The 15,868-nt window shown below is 43.1% G+C and overlaps 1 protein-coding gene across 1 annotated transcript in view; it reads right to left on the bottom strand.

The window, feature by feature from the left end:
* Positions 1–2,772, bottom strand: part of RTN1 (reticulon 1) — a gene marked incomplete at its 5' end in the record, with an annotated part of 123,164 nt that extends 120,392 nt beyond the window's left edge. Inside the window, one exon of the mRNA XM_080346106.1 lies at positions 2,583–2,772. Within this exon, the coding sequence (XP_080202232.1) occupies positions 2,583–2,772 (190 nt within the window). The remainder of the gene's footprint in view (positions 1–2,582) is intronic.
* Positions 2,773–15,868: the final 13,096 nt, after the last annotated feature.

Genomic DNA, 15,868 nt, shown 5'->3' on the forward strand with positions numbered 1-15,868 from the left:
CAGTTACTTTCATGCTGGGAGAATCTCTCAAAACCCTTCTCTTGCCTCAAAGAGCATAACCATGTTTTTCACACAAAGGACTGGTCTGGGAGGACCAGTGTGGAGGAAGATACAGGATGCATCAGGAAAATACCTGGAAAACATCCTTTCCGGTTCGCTCTTGTTTGGATGTATTGTTCTTTGTCTAAAGTGTCCCCAGACGTCCCATTGTACAGGGGGTGTTGTAAGTTTACATCAATGTTTTAAGTTGGAGGTAGGTGTCTCCCGCTGGGTCCATTCCTACAGCTTAAGAACACAGAGGAATCCTACTCTGAGCAGAATTAAAGAGAAATTTTGGAAATACTTGACAGTTTTAGATATTCAGCAATGTGATAGACCATTTATTCAGCAACTTGAGAATATTTAGTCACACAGAAAGAACAGGGAAATTATTTACTTCCCCTGGTGAAGGGGGCAGGAGCTGTAGCTCTCTAGGTAATGTGGAACTGAAATACAGGTGCTGCAGCCACAAAGAGGAAAGCAGACTGCGTGCGCAGGGCTGCACTGGCTGGGATGCTGCTCTGTCTGCCACAGTTGGCTAGACGCACGTACAACCACACAACAGTTACTTTATTAAACAGGAAAAACAAAAAGGGAAATGTTTCAAACACATTACTACTCTTATGATACCGCTAATATGACAACCTGACAATCCACAGCTAGCAAACACCAAAAAAGGTTTATTTTGCTCACTTTATCTCCACCTTGCCACAGTTTGACACATGCAAACAAACATGTCTAAAGCCCCTTTACAGAGGATTCCAGAAGTCAACAATTATTTTCTTTGATTGTCTTTTTTCTCTTTTTCTTTTCCTTTTCCATTTCTTTTTCCTTTTTTTTTCATTCTCGCTATTCTGCATTCTATAAGCCTGAACCTACAGATCAGGTTAAGCCTGAAGAAGATTTCATTAAATGTAAGCAGTATCACAGTCATTCAACTTGGTAGGGATTTAAGAGACCACCCCTCTTTGTTCTGCATGCTGATTCAGCATGGCCATATTTTTATCCATCAGTGAACAACGAACTCTCACAAGATCTCTTTCCACTCCTTCATGTCATGCTGTTGAGACAACCCTACCTGGAGACCCCAATCCTGCCCCTCTTCACACACACACCCCCCTTGCCGAGAACAGCCTCACACTACAAGCAGCTGCCTCTCTCTCCAGTACAAAGTCACATTTCACAACCTGCCACTCAGATGAGTGAATGAGCAGCACATTAGCAGATTTGCTGCCTGCCCAAAGCTACAAAACAGCAAAACATTTCCCACATCAGCTGATGGGCATTAGATCCCATTTTACTACTGAACTCAGTAGCATCAAGCAGACAGAAAAGCACCGGGGAAACATCCATGTTAAGAGTGCACGCAAGCACAGATGCACATTCAGAACCCTGGAAAAAAACATACAGATGGGTATCGGTGGAATAACACACATAGTCACGCTGCCTGTGTTGTTTCTGGCCAGCTACTCTTTGTGCTGATTGACCGGAGGAGATTAGGAAGGACTCAGCCCAAAAACGCAGTTCCTAATGCTCCTGCAGCTATTGCATAACGAAGACCGATTCCCGTCTCAAAGCCCAACCCTCAACTTACTCAAGACAAGTTTAATGCTGTCAGGCTGCATAATGGAAACATCTACTTCTCAGTGAAGAGGAATCTAGATGGGATCCACCAGTTTCCCCAGGGCTGGGTTATTCAGGTTCTCTAATGGGTGGCAATGGGAAAGTAAGTGAGGAAGTGTGACCAAGGAGGAAATAGAGTCATTTTCCCCAAACATTTCTACCAGGAGCTATTGGAAGCTGAAGCTTTCTGGGGTTCATTAATAGATATACACCTGCTATTAATACAGCTACTAAATAAAGGAACTCTAAACCAAGAGAAATCAAATACATCCCAAAAGTAAACTGAAAATCAATGAACCCACAGACCCTAGGTAAACCAAATGCACCTTAATTCAAATACACCTAAAAAAGCACAAGGAGTAAAACACAGCAATGAAAAACTGCAGCATTAAATGGACGTGTCTCAAAAGCACGCAGAAAATAAATAAACACTTCAGAAAAGGCACTCCTGTTAAAAGCTACATGTTGAAATAACATAAGAGGCCATGCAGGAATTCCAGGTGCACAGGGAACATCTGAAGTAACTCCTTTGGGATCTGTCACTCCAGACGTGTACAGGTGTATGACAAATGAGGACAGAGCCCCATCAAGTCAGGTGAAATCAAATGCCCTCCAACATTTGACTTAAAATTGGGTGTCCTGTGCCTGGAAAACTGCTAAGAGCTTTAGGGAACTTGGCTGGGTCTTGCATTCCCCCTCCCCCACATCAGCAAAACTGATTATTCGCAAAGGCCGCAATTGCACGTTGTTCTCTGTTTTCCTACATGCACTCACTAACTCGTTAGCAATGTTTCCAAGCAGCCAGGCTGCAAGAAGAACTGGGGAAAGGATGAAGGCAAGACAACCAGGGACCAGGAACCAGGAGATGCAGCTGCCAGGGCCCCTTTGTTGAGCATCCCTGGGTACCCCTCGTCTTTTACCTGGGGATGCAGTCGCCATGGCAACGGACGGGTGTTCCCTGGCGGAGCCGAAAACCAGCTGCTCCTGCTGCTGAGCCCCATCTCCATCCCGCAGTGGAGCCCCAGCTGCATACTGGTCCGCCCCGTCCGCAGCCCAGTGCACCCCAGTGCCCGCCAGCAGCAGGTCCTGGGGGTCCGGCGGGGCTGACATGCTGCCTGCAAGGCGGCCGTGGGTCTCTGGTTCTCAGGCTGCAGCGGGAGCCACCGAAAAAGCTGCGGTGGCCACCGAGGGCTGGCTGGTGCTGTGGCCGCGCTGGAATCTGGCCGGTTGCGGGGACTCGGAGCTGCTGCTGCTGCTGTTGCTGTATCTCCACTAGCGCTTATTACGCAGGTGAAAATGGCTTGTTTAGTTGGAGCCTTCCAGCCCTTGCGTCACCGTGTGGCTGGCATATCACAGGGCAGGAATCTGCCAGCCTGGCTGCTGCTCTCTCCCCGTTTAACTGCTTCAGCAGGGTAGGCATCAGCTTGTGTGTACGGGGGGAGAAATGCCCCCTTCCAGGCAGGCACACGCCTCCCTCCCCTCTCCTGCGGTACCCCCCGCAGAGCACAGCCCCCTTCCCCGCATCATCCAGAGCGCCGCAGCCAGGCACAGCATCACACCCGCCGAAAACGCTGCAGGTTCCTCCAGCACCTCCGGGCTTGGTGGATGGGGGAAAGGCAGCCCGTGGCCAATCACATCCTAAACGCTCCCCATTCCCCCACTTCTCTCTGCCAGACCCCAACCCAGTGGAAGAAGCTACACTCAGCTCCTGAGGACCTGGGTTTGTTTATACTCAGTTGGTTCCTTTCTGTTTGCAGCCACGCCGGAGAGATGATCACAGCTTATTGCATCTAAATGACACTTGTCAAAATAAACTCACAGCAGGTGTCTGTGTGCCTTATCTTTTTTTTTCTTTTTCCTTTTCTTTTTTTTTTTGCTGTGCCATTGTATTTGCTTGCTTACTGTCTGAAGGAATTAATGCGTGTGTACAGAGGCAGTGTGAACTGTCAGGGATCCTTGCTGTTAGGGAGAGCAGCAGTGGCACAAGATACAGGAAAGGTGAAAGTACAGGTGAGGATCTGTGACACTTCCCAGGTGCACTGGGAACCAGTATCCTTGCCATCCTGTTACAGATGAGGAAACAGTCAAGTAAATGCTGTGGGACCCTTCCTGCATTGCACAGAGCTCCAGCATTGACAGGTCAAAGCAAGGAAATCACTGTCTTGCAGGAGGACTTCTCTTTTGTGATGTGACAAGTCATACTATGAAGCGGAGAGTAACTGTCCCAGCCAGAAGGCTTCACCCAGCCTGGCTCTTCGCCCACTGCAGCAACAGATCTCCAGCTGTGAATTTTATGTCACAGCATCCCCAGGCATTATTCAGACCCTCTCCAGCTCCAGCATGCTTATGCTTGGGTTTGAAAACACATTTCTACTCTCCAGGCCAGGGAGGAGGAAATTCAGCTTAAGCCCACAATGCAAGATAAAGAGCCTCAGAAGTAGCCTCCAGCATTTCCATTTGTGTTATCTTCCCAGGGAATCATCACCCTTATCCTCACTCCAGTCCAGGATCTATTTGTGGGAGCCATCCTCCTGCTGCCCAAGTCCATGATGTTCAGTGCCAGCTCCCCAGCCTTTCAGAGACAGGCTTCTCAGCACAGTGGGGTGGACCAGGGACAGGAGTGACCTTTAGACATCTGCCACCAAAGGTGCCACTGTAAGCAACATGCTCAAGATTAGCCAAACCACACAGGAAGTGAAATGACTGCTGTGAAGTCAGATAAACTCTGCTGTCTCAAGCTCTAAGCAGCAGGGGTGATTTTAAAGAGTAAGACATTATTCTGTTTGGGGTTGCATGGTACAATTCTATTGTGGAGATACTGTAGATTAAGACCAGTAAGATTTGGCTTTAAAAAAGGACATCACAGGACTGTTTCTATATTGTTAGAAAAAAATCACTTCAGATGTAGCTCAAACCAAATGTACTGTCCTCTGCCTGCCCTGTAAGCTCTGATGTCTTGTGAGACAGCTTCTGCAAACACATCATCAACCACAATTGTATGCAAAAGGTCCATCTTGAGGCTCTGCCTACCCTGGTAGCCACGCTTGGAAACTCCTGGTATAGGTTTGTGAGTCAGCACTTGATGCAGATCTCAACAGCCAGTGTGGACCTAACAACCAATAACTTCTTCCTTGTTCTGAGCTCCCTAGTGTGGTTAATTACCAAAAAAACAATGACATCAAACCCAATTCTCCCTTTTCCATGCTTTGTGCCCCATTTCAAGACCAGCAATTATTATATAGGTCATTTTACTTCCAGGGCAATATATGCTTTAACACAGCATGCAAAGCCCACTGGGCCAGAAGAGGAAACCTACTCCAAACCACTTGGCTGAAATATGGCTATCCAAGAGGGTAAACATTCCTACTGAGCCACTGCTTTGTTAAAACTGTTACAGAAGTGTTACACAACATGGTCTATAAAATTCAGCCTTACCTGTGAGTTACTTCTAGGTAATCCATACTTCAAAGACATCTGAAATAGATAGAAAATGTATTTTTTATGCCACCTTCAAGTTTTTTGATTGAAGGTACCACCATGGAAAAAGCTGCCTGAACCATGCAGCTCCACTGAACCTCTCATTGTGAACACTGACTCTCCTGTAATGTACACATAAACCATTTATTAATTAAGCATTACTTAATGTCTTCACGGAACAATGGTGAAAATATCCCTCCCCCACTGTGCTCAACCTGCCCTATACCACAGGCTCATTGGATTTTCTTCATTTGTTTACGTCAAGATAGGATGGTGTTTGCTGCAGTTCAGTAGCATATGATTTAACTCATTGTGTTTTTATTGCCAAATCCCACACCTAAAGCTCACCTCATGGACAAAGGAGATGAATTTACCTAATTTATGGTCCCCCCTTTGACATATACTATGTCATGCACCATATATTGTCTGATTAAGATTCTGGCATGATTCTGATGACTTCAAAGTTGCTAGTAATGTTGATATACAGTATGTTTTCAAAAATTTGTTTTCCTGTAGAGCTTAATATATGTCCTTGTTCAGACTCTCTGGTTTCCTTTGTGTCCATCACTCCCTGGGACAGCCCTATGACACCAGTTGTGTGGGTCAATAAAGGACTGGAGGGCTCAGAGAAGGCCTGGAACAGCACCAAGCCCCTGACAGCTTTGCTATGTGAGCAATATGTGATCACAAAGGTCTTCCGATAATGCAGCCTCATCAGAATGTGTGCACACACACACAGAATGATTCATTTCTACAGACCAAAAAAGTTATCATGCTCTGAGGGCTGCTGGCATGAACACAGACGGTGTTACTATAGTAAAAGACTTCAAGGAAAGAGTATGGACTGTGTGCTCTGCTTACTGAAGAGAAATGGGGACAAATAGGCATAAGTACATAAATAAAGCAAAAAAAAAAGTGTTTTTTGCTTCAGGGACCTCAATTTAAGTGCAACCCAGAGCTTTATTTCACTTGTGCCTGTATGGTCCCCAGCTGAGCTGTCACAGGTGTCGTACATACATTTCTGATTGATAGCAAAGCCTTGGTTTTTCAGGATGAAAAAAAAAGATCAACAGGAACAACAGGACAGATACTCAGAAAGCTTGATCAATCTATTTTGCAAGTTTGTACAGAAAACTTTGAACGTGACACAACCCGGGCTGTCATGCATAAGGTTAAGTCACTAGAGATTTTACAGGCTTTTTTAAGATCCCCACAGGAAGATCAGGCTGGGTAAAGATTTAATCAAATATGTGCTTAAGAGAGATGTGAGTTTAAGTAAAATTCAGCACAAAGGAACAAATATGATTTTTTTCTGTTTTCGACGAATTTGCAAAAGCTCCCAGTAGTTTGTATTGCATTGTGTTGCAAGCTGCCTTGCACAGGGCTCATCTATTTCTGCTCGTGGGTATTTAATTCTCTTGCTCTTCCCTTTGGACATTATAAGTCGCTAAATGTATGAAGTCTGAAAACATATACACACAAATGGCTTCTCTTTCCATTATAGCCCTTTGTGCACTGGGGCTGATGTACGCTGTTGGGCCAAAGTGACTTCGAACCTCCAGGGGATTTTTGGTCTCAGATGTAACATTACCAGCAAAGAGCATAGGACCTGGCCGGGTGTATCAACTGATTCAGCAACAGAAAATGTAAAAAATCATCTTCGCTTCCTTGAGGATTTGTTCTTGAGGTTTTAGAATAAATTAATCGCAATAGGGAAAAGTAAAGCAAAAAAACAAAATTAAAAAAAAAAAAGAGGCTTCTGACATGGTTGGGAAAACAAAGATAAGTAAGCCTGTCTCCTCCTACCCCAGAGCAAAGACTCCAGCACTGTAGCAGCTACAGTCTGGTTTTCCATTCACCACATCTGCACTGCACACCACCTGGTTTCCACGTGTGTCTTACACCCTCTCCCCCAAACAGGCAAATTTCTGTGAGTGTATGACAGCACTGGCCTGGCCAGCATGCATGAATCTCCTTCTGTGGCATGTAATCAGATCTCATTCCGACCAGCCACAGACAGGTAGAAGCCTCAGGAGCCATGCTGGGGTTAAATTAGGTACATGCCTGCTCTACAAGGCACAGAGATCTACTGGGATTCCCAACGTGAGGCTGGACTCCTGGTGAGAACAACAGCTCCTCCTGGGCAAACCAAACTGTCACTACAGGGAGGTAGGCGGACTGAGAGAAAAGCTGACCCATGGTGGTGGCTCTGCCCGCAGCAAAGGTCACCCATCACCTTTCAGTCCACCAAATAGTCCTTGCACAGTGATCCTTCCAAGGAAGCCCCTTGGACCTCTGGTCTTCATACCTTCTCCCTCTCCACCTCCACAAGGTCTGTCAAGGAAGCAAGGCCAGGCAGCTTCTCCAAGGTCCTTTTCATCTGCTCCTCCCACTGCTACAACTGCCAAGGCCAATGCTTCAGGCTTGTCTAGAAATAGTTACCCCAACCTCCTGCAGAGCTTCAAGGCATCATCCACCTCCGCGCTTCCCCCCAGCACTCCTGGGACCCACCACACAGGTTCCTATCCCAGCACTGCTTTGTATCCTGCACCAGCCAGTGGCTCTTAGATCCCGTTTCGCTACTGAAAGCACAAGCATCCCAGTGCCAGGAAAGCAACAGCTAAACTAGTTAAGCCCAGGAAAGACAGCAGTTTGACTATGGGTGTAATAACAGCCCTCCCAGACAAACAGCTGTGCAGGCTGTGCTCTCTTTTGTAATGAATAACCACAGAGAGGAGACAGGTACTCTAGTCCAAAACTGCAGCTCCGAAAATGATCTCCTGGAGAGGGCCATCTCTTGCCACATGCTGTAAAATGAGGAGATTGGTTCAACTAGGGTCTCTAGTAAGTGCAATTTCAAAAATACTAGAGTCTAAATAGCAGTATTTTTACTGCACATTGTGTAATTTCACCTTACTTCCCTTTCAAAACTCACAGCCACGGTCTTTAGCAGTCACTTCATTGCTCTGAGGTCTGCCTGGCTATAGCCGTACCACAGCAGTATTTTAAGTCCCTGCCTGGCCCTTTAATTCCCACATCATGCAAGAGCTTTCAGCATCTCTAGCCCTCCAGTTGTAATGAAATGTGATTAAGGTGGTGCCTTTCCCTGGGTAAGCCTGACTGACTGCCATGTCCTTCATCCCCTCCCCATCCACAGCTGCTCTAGGAGCAGTGAGGATTACCTCTGTTTCTCTGAAAAGGGAGTTTTACAAAGAAATCCAACGACAGTAGCTTAAAAAGCAAAACTCCTGGCCACATCAAGCAGGCACAGCCATGGGATGTGTGTATATCAGAAATCAGAGAGAAGAAAACCCGCTGGGTCTCTGATGAACACAGCCTGTTTCCCCATTCTTCCCAGCTTCAGCCTCTTCGTAGAGAAGGACAGCTGAGCAGAGTAGACAGGTGAGTAGGTGGGAGCCTGGCATACGCAAGATACCTTCAGTAAGTGGCCTGTTTTCAGCAGTGTTAGGTAGCTGAATTGCCATCGAAGTGCTATGTCTGAAAGGCTCCTCACTCACCTTTAAATGTTTGTCTACTGAAATGACTCCCTGTCCTGGAGGACACTGGACCAGGCATCTGCATCTGAATCCAACGTCTTAGCTGGTGACATTATTTGCAAGGACATGCTCCATGTGGCAGCAGGATCTCTGTGTGCTATTGCAAGTGCTGTTCATGAGCATCTTGAGAACAGTAATCTTTTCCTCTTTTTACAGTGCTCATCCTGGGAGCCCAGCCCATCGTTATTAAAAGCATTAGAATTTGTCCTGTCAGAGATACCAATGCGTCTGCTGATATTTAATTTCACTGCTAATGATCCAGTGGAAAAGAAAGTATCAGACTAGACAGTGAACTCTATGTGAACTCTGAACAGTGGCCAGAAGTTTATATGGGCAATGGTGTTGATACTCATAAAAGAGCAAAAGTAAAACAAAAATAACTACAATAAAAATATCCACAGATTTGCATTTGAGAGAAGCTGAAGAAAGTGAGACAAAGGTTTAACCAGAACTGCTTCCATCCTAGGATAGGTCAGGTACCCAACAGATACAGCAAGCTGCCAGAGAAGCAGAAACTATTTTCTTTATGAATTCTCATTCCCTGGCATTACATCAGAAGGTATTTGCGCATAGAGTGCTCTGTGCACTCACACAGCTCTGCAGCAAGTCCATTAGAGGTTAGCATTTGAGTCCTGATTTATGCTGAGACAGTACACGCATTTACCAGACTCTGAGTGTTGATTATGTACCATTTGCACATCTCTGGAAACTCATAGATGCTGAAGATTACAGCTTGTATGCTGGAGAAAACAGAAATGGCCTGATAGGCTTTCATTTGTGATTCGGCATGGCACAGAGGGTATCAGAGAATAAGCCTATGGAGAAAAGACATGCAATCACTTCTAAAACACAAAAGAGATTACACCTTTTAGCACATCCACCATCCTTAAGACCCAGAACTGCTGCAATATGCAAATATTGAGAAAACTGCAGTGAAAGGGAAGACATTCTTGACAGACGTAACACTTTGTGCCTAGCAAAACCTCTAACCAATTGTCACCTGGAGGTAATCAGCAATGCTTCTAATAGCAGATATGAGGATATCTACATGTCTGCCATTGGCTGATCTAAAGATACGGTGCTAATAGGTAACCTCAGAGATCAAGTTGAATGTAAGAGGTCTGAGGAGAGAAAAAATTACATATAATAAATCTGAACACTGCAATAGCTGCCTCAGTGTAACCTTGATAAGTGGGACTTACGCTGCCCTAACGAGCAACATACCTGTCTTTCATTTTTTATAGCACAGCCCTGATTTTCTTGCTTTGTATACAAATGAGAACAAAGGATAACTTAACAGCAGCCACTGAAGTCAATTCATAAATCAAAATCAGGCTCAGAACTCCTCATTTCTAACTATTCATTTAAATAGTTGTTAGGAAAAATTATGTGAGCAAGAGGCCATTGTCTGTTCACTTGCTGTTTCATACCCAGGCAATCCTGAGCACAACTCCGTATCAAAATAGACAGCAAATAACGGCTGTCTAGTTGCCCTTTTTGCTGTCTTTAGCTGCCTAAAGGTTCAGTTATAATGCTGAATAGTTAGGCTATAACACTAAATTTAAACCCTTGCCAGTCAGTGCTCACACAGTTTATCTATTATACAAGTACTGTTGATGTTTTGTGGTGCAAAGTTAGACACAAATCTGAGGTGTTGGGTGCCAGAGACCCATAGATGGCCAAGTCAGGCAGGAATTGCATTTTTCCAGCATGAAGCCAAGCTGGAGTTGTTCTGAGATCTTTATTTTTTTATTAAATGAATGAAATTAAACTCCAGTTAACAGAAGTGCTGTAGAACCAGGCTCTATTTTATATTTGTAATTAGTCCCATTGACTTCAAAGAAGTTGGGTTTGTATAATATTTGCAGGGTTGAGATTTGTTTTTGCATTTAATTGATATATCATTTAGCACTTGATATCAGCGCTTCAAAGGGAACATTATTGCTTTACATTTCAAAATCACTTTGTAGTGCATTCTGTGTATCACATTATTCAAACTGGAGAGAACAATCTGCACATTCTCACCAGCTCTACTTATCTGCAGCTTTATTTTGTGAATGAAATGTTTATAATGGACACAAGTCTACATTCCCCAAACTCTAGCTGATGTCAGTGCTGAAAAAGCAAAACCAGGCAGGATTAGTCCTTGATATAAATAACCCACAAAATCATCATTTTTATTCTCTGCATTTTGCAGTGGAGTGGACAGATAAGTAAATACTTCTAATTACTTGTTTTTATAACTTGTGGCATGTTCTGTTCTTAATGTAACTTAACTTTTGCAAAAATGAAAACCTGAACTGAAAACAGGGCTTTGCTAGTTTCCCATGAACAAGCCCATTGTATAATTATAAGTCAACTTCTGCCAAAAAAAACAAGTGACATCAGATCCAGGGCCCTCTGCTGGATTGTGAAGAAAATGTTACCCTCCTCAAAACACTGAGATGAATCGCTGCCTTGGAAAGCTCATAGTACACATTAACATACGATTTCGGCCATCAGCTTTGCGTTTATGAAAGTAGAACTACAGGTTACAATTCATCTCTGTGACAACAAAGTGGATTGTGACACTCTCAAGCAGCATTACAGGGAAGGCTTCCCAGAGCAAGGCATAAAGAACCTGTTCTTTTTGTGCCCAAGAAGAAATAAACAACTTCCCATTCTTTGTAATTTCCTTATCTGAGTTCTTATCAACTTATTACAGCTGAACATGGTAGAGAAGTAGATAAGAAAACAGAAATAGATAAGAGCCAGTGAAAGAAGCTGTGATAGGAAATGAGGTTTTGTCCTTCACACAGCTTGGGGACTGGGGGAGAAAAATTCAAGCAGGTGAAACAAACTGAATATTTTCTGTGCTTGACACTTGCAACTCTTATCAACCTCTCCTAAGGAATGCTGTGCCTTCAAGCGGTGGAAGGATCGCATGTTCCCATTATCCTGTCATCTACCCAGGCAGCAGGAGCTTTGTGAGCTCTAGGACCTCAATCAACAAAGCAAACTGGAGATAGGTGCTAAAAAGAAAAAGGGGAGATAACTCGGTATAAGAAAGGCCAACTCCAAATGGAATCCAAGGGATTGTGATGCTAATAGAAAGTGTTTCAGGTCAGCATTGTGTCTTGTTTACCTGTAAGTAGAACAGGTTTCACAAGACCATTCTGGACAAAATTAACCTGGAAGACACGATTGATTCTTCCATGTCATGTACACAATTCTTATGGCATTTCTAAAGAGGCTTCTGAAAAAGGGGGGAACCTTGGCAACTCTGGTTCTCCAGCCAGGGGTGAGAAATCAAAATGAGATGAACAGATAATAAGTGACCACATTATTCAATATAGAGTTAAAAACTTGAAAGGTGTGAAAAGGCTGCTTGAGGTTTGCCTTGTGGAAACAGGGAGAAATCATTTCTAATTTTCTTTTTTTCTGACTCCTCAGAACTTTTTTAGCATCTCCTGCTCCCAGCTGTAGCTTAATTGCCTTTGTCCTCATTAATGGTGGATACACGTGGGGTTTTTGCATCATTTCATATAAAATAAGTTTTGAAATAGTTTTGGTTAGTATAATAACTTAGGTGAAAGTCAAATGCTTTAGATGACGCTATCTCAAAATAGCGGGTTGGATTCTGGATTTGCATTTCCATCTTGCCCCCTGAAGCTGGGAGCTGAAGCAGTTCAGCAGAATCAGTAGGACATAATTCATTATTCTGAACCCATACTTTTAGTGGTGAACCTATTGCCAACAAGGTTTTGTCCAGCTCTGGTATTCTTAGTATTGAAAGTCACATCAAGTGAGTTCATGAAAAAGAAATGTGAGAACTTGAAGTCTTTTTTACTTTAATTATTCATCCATCAGTCTTGGACAAAGCCCAGAATGTCAATGCTTTTAGCAATTTCATTGTATATTAAGAATAAAGGGTAACTGCTTGGCATCTGTTGTGCAAGAGGGCGTGGTCAGACACTAAATGCCCCCAGTGCATATTTATTTAATCACAGAATGCAAATGTCAAGGGGTAAACTAAAAGATCTCTCCGAGGACAATTAGTTTACCTTATGTTGATATGCATGGGAACATGTCTTAAAATGTGAAGCATCACATTTATTTCTAATTAAAATCAGAAAACTCATCCAGAGAACTTAATTTCCCAAGTATGTCTGCTTTTACTATGGCTTATTTTCAGTTAAAACAGACAACCAAGGAAAATAATTTGTATCTTCATTCTCTGTTAAAGATCTGTTCTAATTCACCAAAACACCGCTGTGAAGCCATTACCCGTTGGAGTAATAATGACCTTCTCTCACACGTATTGTGCGTAGTGCCACAGCCATATGCTACAAAGGATCCAGTCTATTATTTCAAAGACACCCTAAAACTGAGCAACGGTGACTGTTCTTTTAAGAGAAAAACATTCTGACCTTTTCTTCCATCCTACTGTATCTTCCATATGTTCCAGTCTCCATACCATCACTTTCACCATTGATCTGAAAATTTTCCAGCAGCTGTAAAAAGAAAACTCACTGCTATGTTGTCATGTGGATGACAGAAGACCCTCCTGTGCACCTGAGAAAGAGGAGAGGGGAACATTGATAAAATGAGAAGCTGGTTTTGTAGTCTGCACTGGTCTTATACCTGAGGTCTGATCTTTTATGTACTGACTTCCATGGTTAGTGCCTTAGCGATGTGAACTTCCCTCGGAATCCAAGGTTCTTTCGTGACATTTTGAATCACGTAGCTGGAAATATGAGTGCTGAAGCTGCTCCTGAAATGTGTACGTCCCTGTGGGCTTCTCTCCAAGATGCAGACCCTGCTTATACCAACAATAAGGAAACCTGGTGTCACTTGCAAGCTGAGGTGAGCAGGTAGGAGTCTCCACCCCAACAGCCATGACTTTTGGTCACTAATTCCTCCTTTTCTACAACTACTGAAGAGAATCCATCTCCTTGTGCATCATATCAGTCAGTGGACTCCAGGGTTTGAACGTTCCAGGGCCTGTAACATGACTCATGATGAAGATGGACCAATTAAGATTGTCTGTTTCATTACACTGACCACTGCAGGGCATATCTTCAAAGTACCTGGATTGCTTCTCTATTCAGTCATATTTTAGACAACCCAGATTATGAGTCATCCATGAGCTGCTTTGAGTAAACATTGTGTAATCACTCTCAGGAAGTTTCAAAACAGTACTTCTCCCTCTGCCCTTCAAATGTTTATGTTTTCAAATGTACCTTCAACTTATAATACAGAATTGCTTAAAATACTAAAATATAAGGGACTTGCTGGCTTGCCAGTCACAGTCCTTTTCCATTTCAGGCAACAATATCACATAAACTGTTCACTGTCATTTTAAAGAAGGTAGAGTGTTCTGTCCCTCTTATTTCTACTGGAAAGCTGTTCCAAAAATTCACTCCTCTTAGGGCTAGACAAATTGTTCTAATTTCCAGTCTAAATTTATTCATGACCAGTTTACAGCCTTTTGTTCTTGTGCCAACACTGTACTTTATGTTAAGCAACTTTTCCCCCTCTCTAGTGTTTTCTTTGCTGATGTATTCATAGCATCCCAAAAATCACTCCCTATTTTCAGTTTGCTGCAGGTTTTCAACTTTGTGTATTTTGGTATTTTGTTCTGGTTTTATTATTAACAGTGTTATGAAACTAGCTGCAGTGTCATAGACATGCTTTTACTACGGTTATGTCAAAAGAGTCTTCATGACATAATGCCTCTGTATATGCAGATCAAACTGACCGTCCCCATTTCAGGTTCAATATACCAGTCATTGCACTTTTCTGTTGCTGTTGACTTAACCTCTGCTTTTCTAGATACCCACTAACATTCTATATCCCACTGAGAACAGGAATTTGGGGAGGAGGAGGGGCAGAAGGATTCCCAGATGTATCAGTTTACAGGAGAGAGCTCATTTTTTAAAACCAATTTCCAGATTCCATCTCCTGGTTGCTCTATTTTTTTTTCATCTCAATTGGTGTTTGCATCCTGTTCCAGAGCTGGATCATTTACACATTTTATAATTGTTCATTGAAATGCTCGTTTAGATAAGAGAAATTCATTTATGAAGAATAGCTCTAATATAGATGTTTTTCAACCGAGTTCAACTCACTAACTATTGTTCCTGTGCACTATCATGGTCATTCCAGGAGCACAGCACCAGTAATGAGAACCATAACTCCAGTCTGTTGTTTGCCTCAGACAATTGCCCACACTTCCCTACAAGCGTCTTCAAAAACTTTTCAGGGATACATCATCTATGGCTCACATAGCCAGGTGCTAATTAAAATCCTCCCCATTTTGCCAGGTTCTGAACATGAAGATAAGACATTAGTAAACTGTCCAACACTCCCAGGAGTCAGAATGGGTTGTGAAGTCTGGTCAGCCAGGAGTTATGCTACTGGAGTCTTAGCTTATCCAACGGCTTGGTTATAAACGCTAAAGGCAGATAAAGGGAAAGGAGAAAGGAAATAAAGTGAGAATTATTGAGCTCCATAATGAGTCAAGCCAAAGGATTGCTCAGGATCCTGTCTCTGAGGTCCAGTTGCAGCTGACTAGAGAAAGTGCACACAGAGGGAAACCAGGAGTGAAAAATCATGCGCTTTCACGGGGAGTGAAAATCCTCTGCCCCCTTCCTCAAGATATCCTTGCAGAGTTCCTGCAGTCTTTGCTGAAAGGTTTCCCAAGCCAGATATTGAGACCACATCCTTCTGTTTAACAACCTTTGATGCAGGTATATCCATAATTTTTTCTAATCACAATTTTAATTCGTTTATGCTTTCAGCTTCCATGACATCCTGTAACAATAAGTTCTACAATTTAATTATAGGCTACTTGAAAAAATACTTCCTTTTGTTTGTTCTGAACCTTCATGACAATTTCATATTGTGCTTATATAGTAAGGAATAATGGCTATTGTTCCCTACTTACATCCTCATGCTACTTGCTTGGCGTATTTTATATATATTTTATATACCTCTGTGATTTAGTCGTCTCCTTTCCAAGGTGAGCACTTCTATTTAGGCTCTCTTCGTATGGGAATTATTTCATACTGCTGGTCATGTATCCCTGAGCATTTTCTTGATACACATATAAAAATTTTTGTGAAAGACAAACTGGGAAGAGACCAAACTGCTTGTATGATGTAAGGTGGGGGTACACTGGGGATTTGCTG

The sequence above is a fragment of the Nesoenas mayeri genome (genome assembly GCF_963082525.1).
Source record: "Nesoenas mayeri genome assembly, chromosome: 5".
Taxonomy (NCBI): Eukaryota; Metazoa; Chordata; class Aves; order Columbiformes; family Columbidae; genus Nesoenas; species Nesoenas mayeri.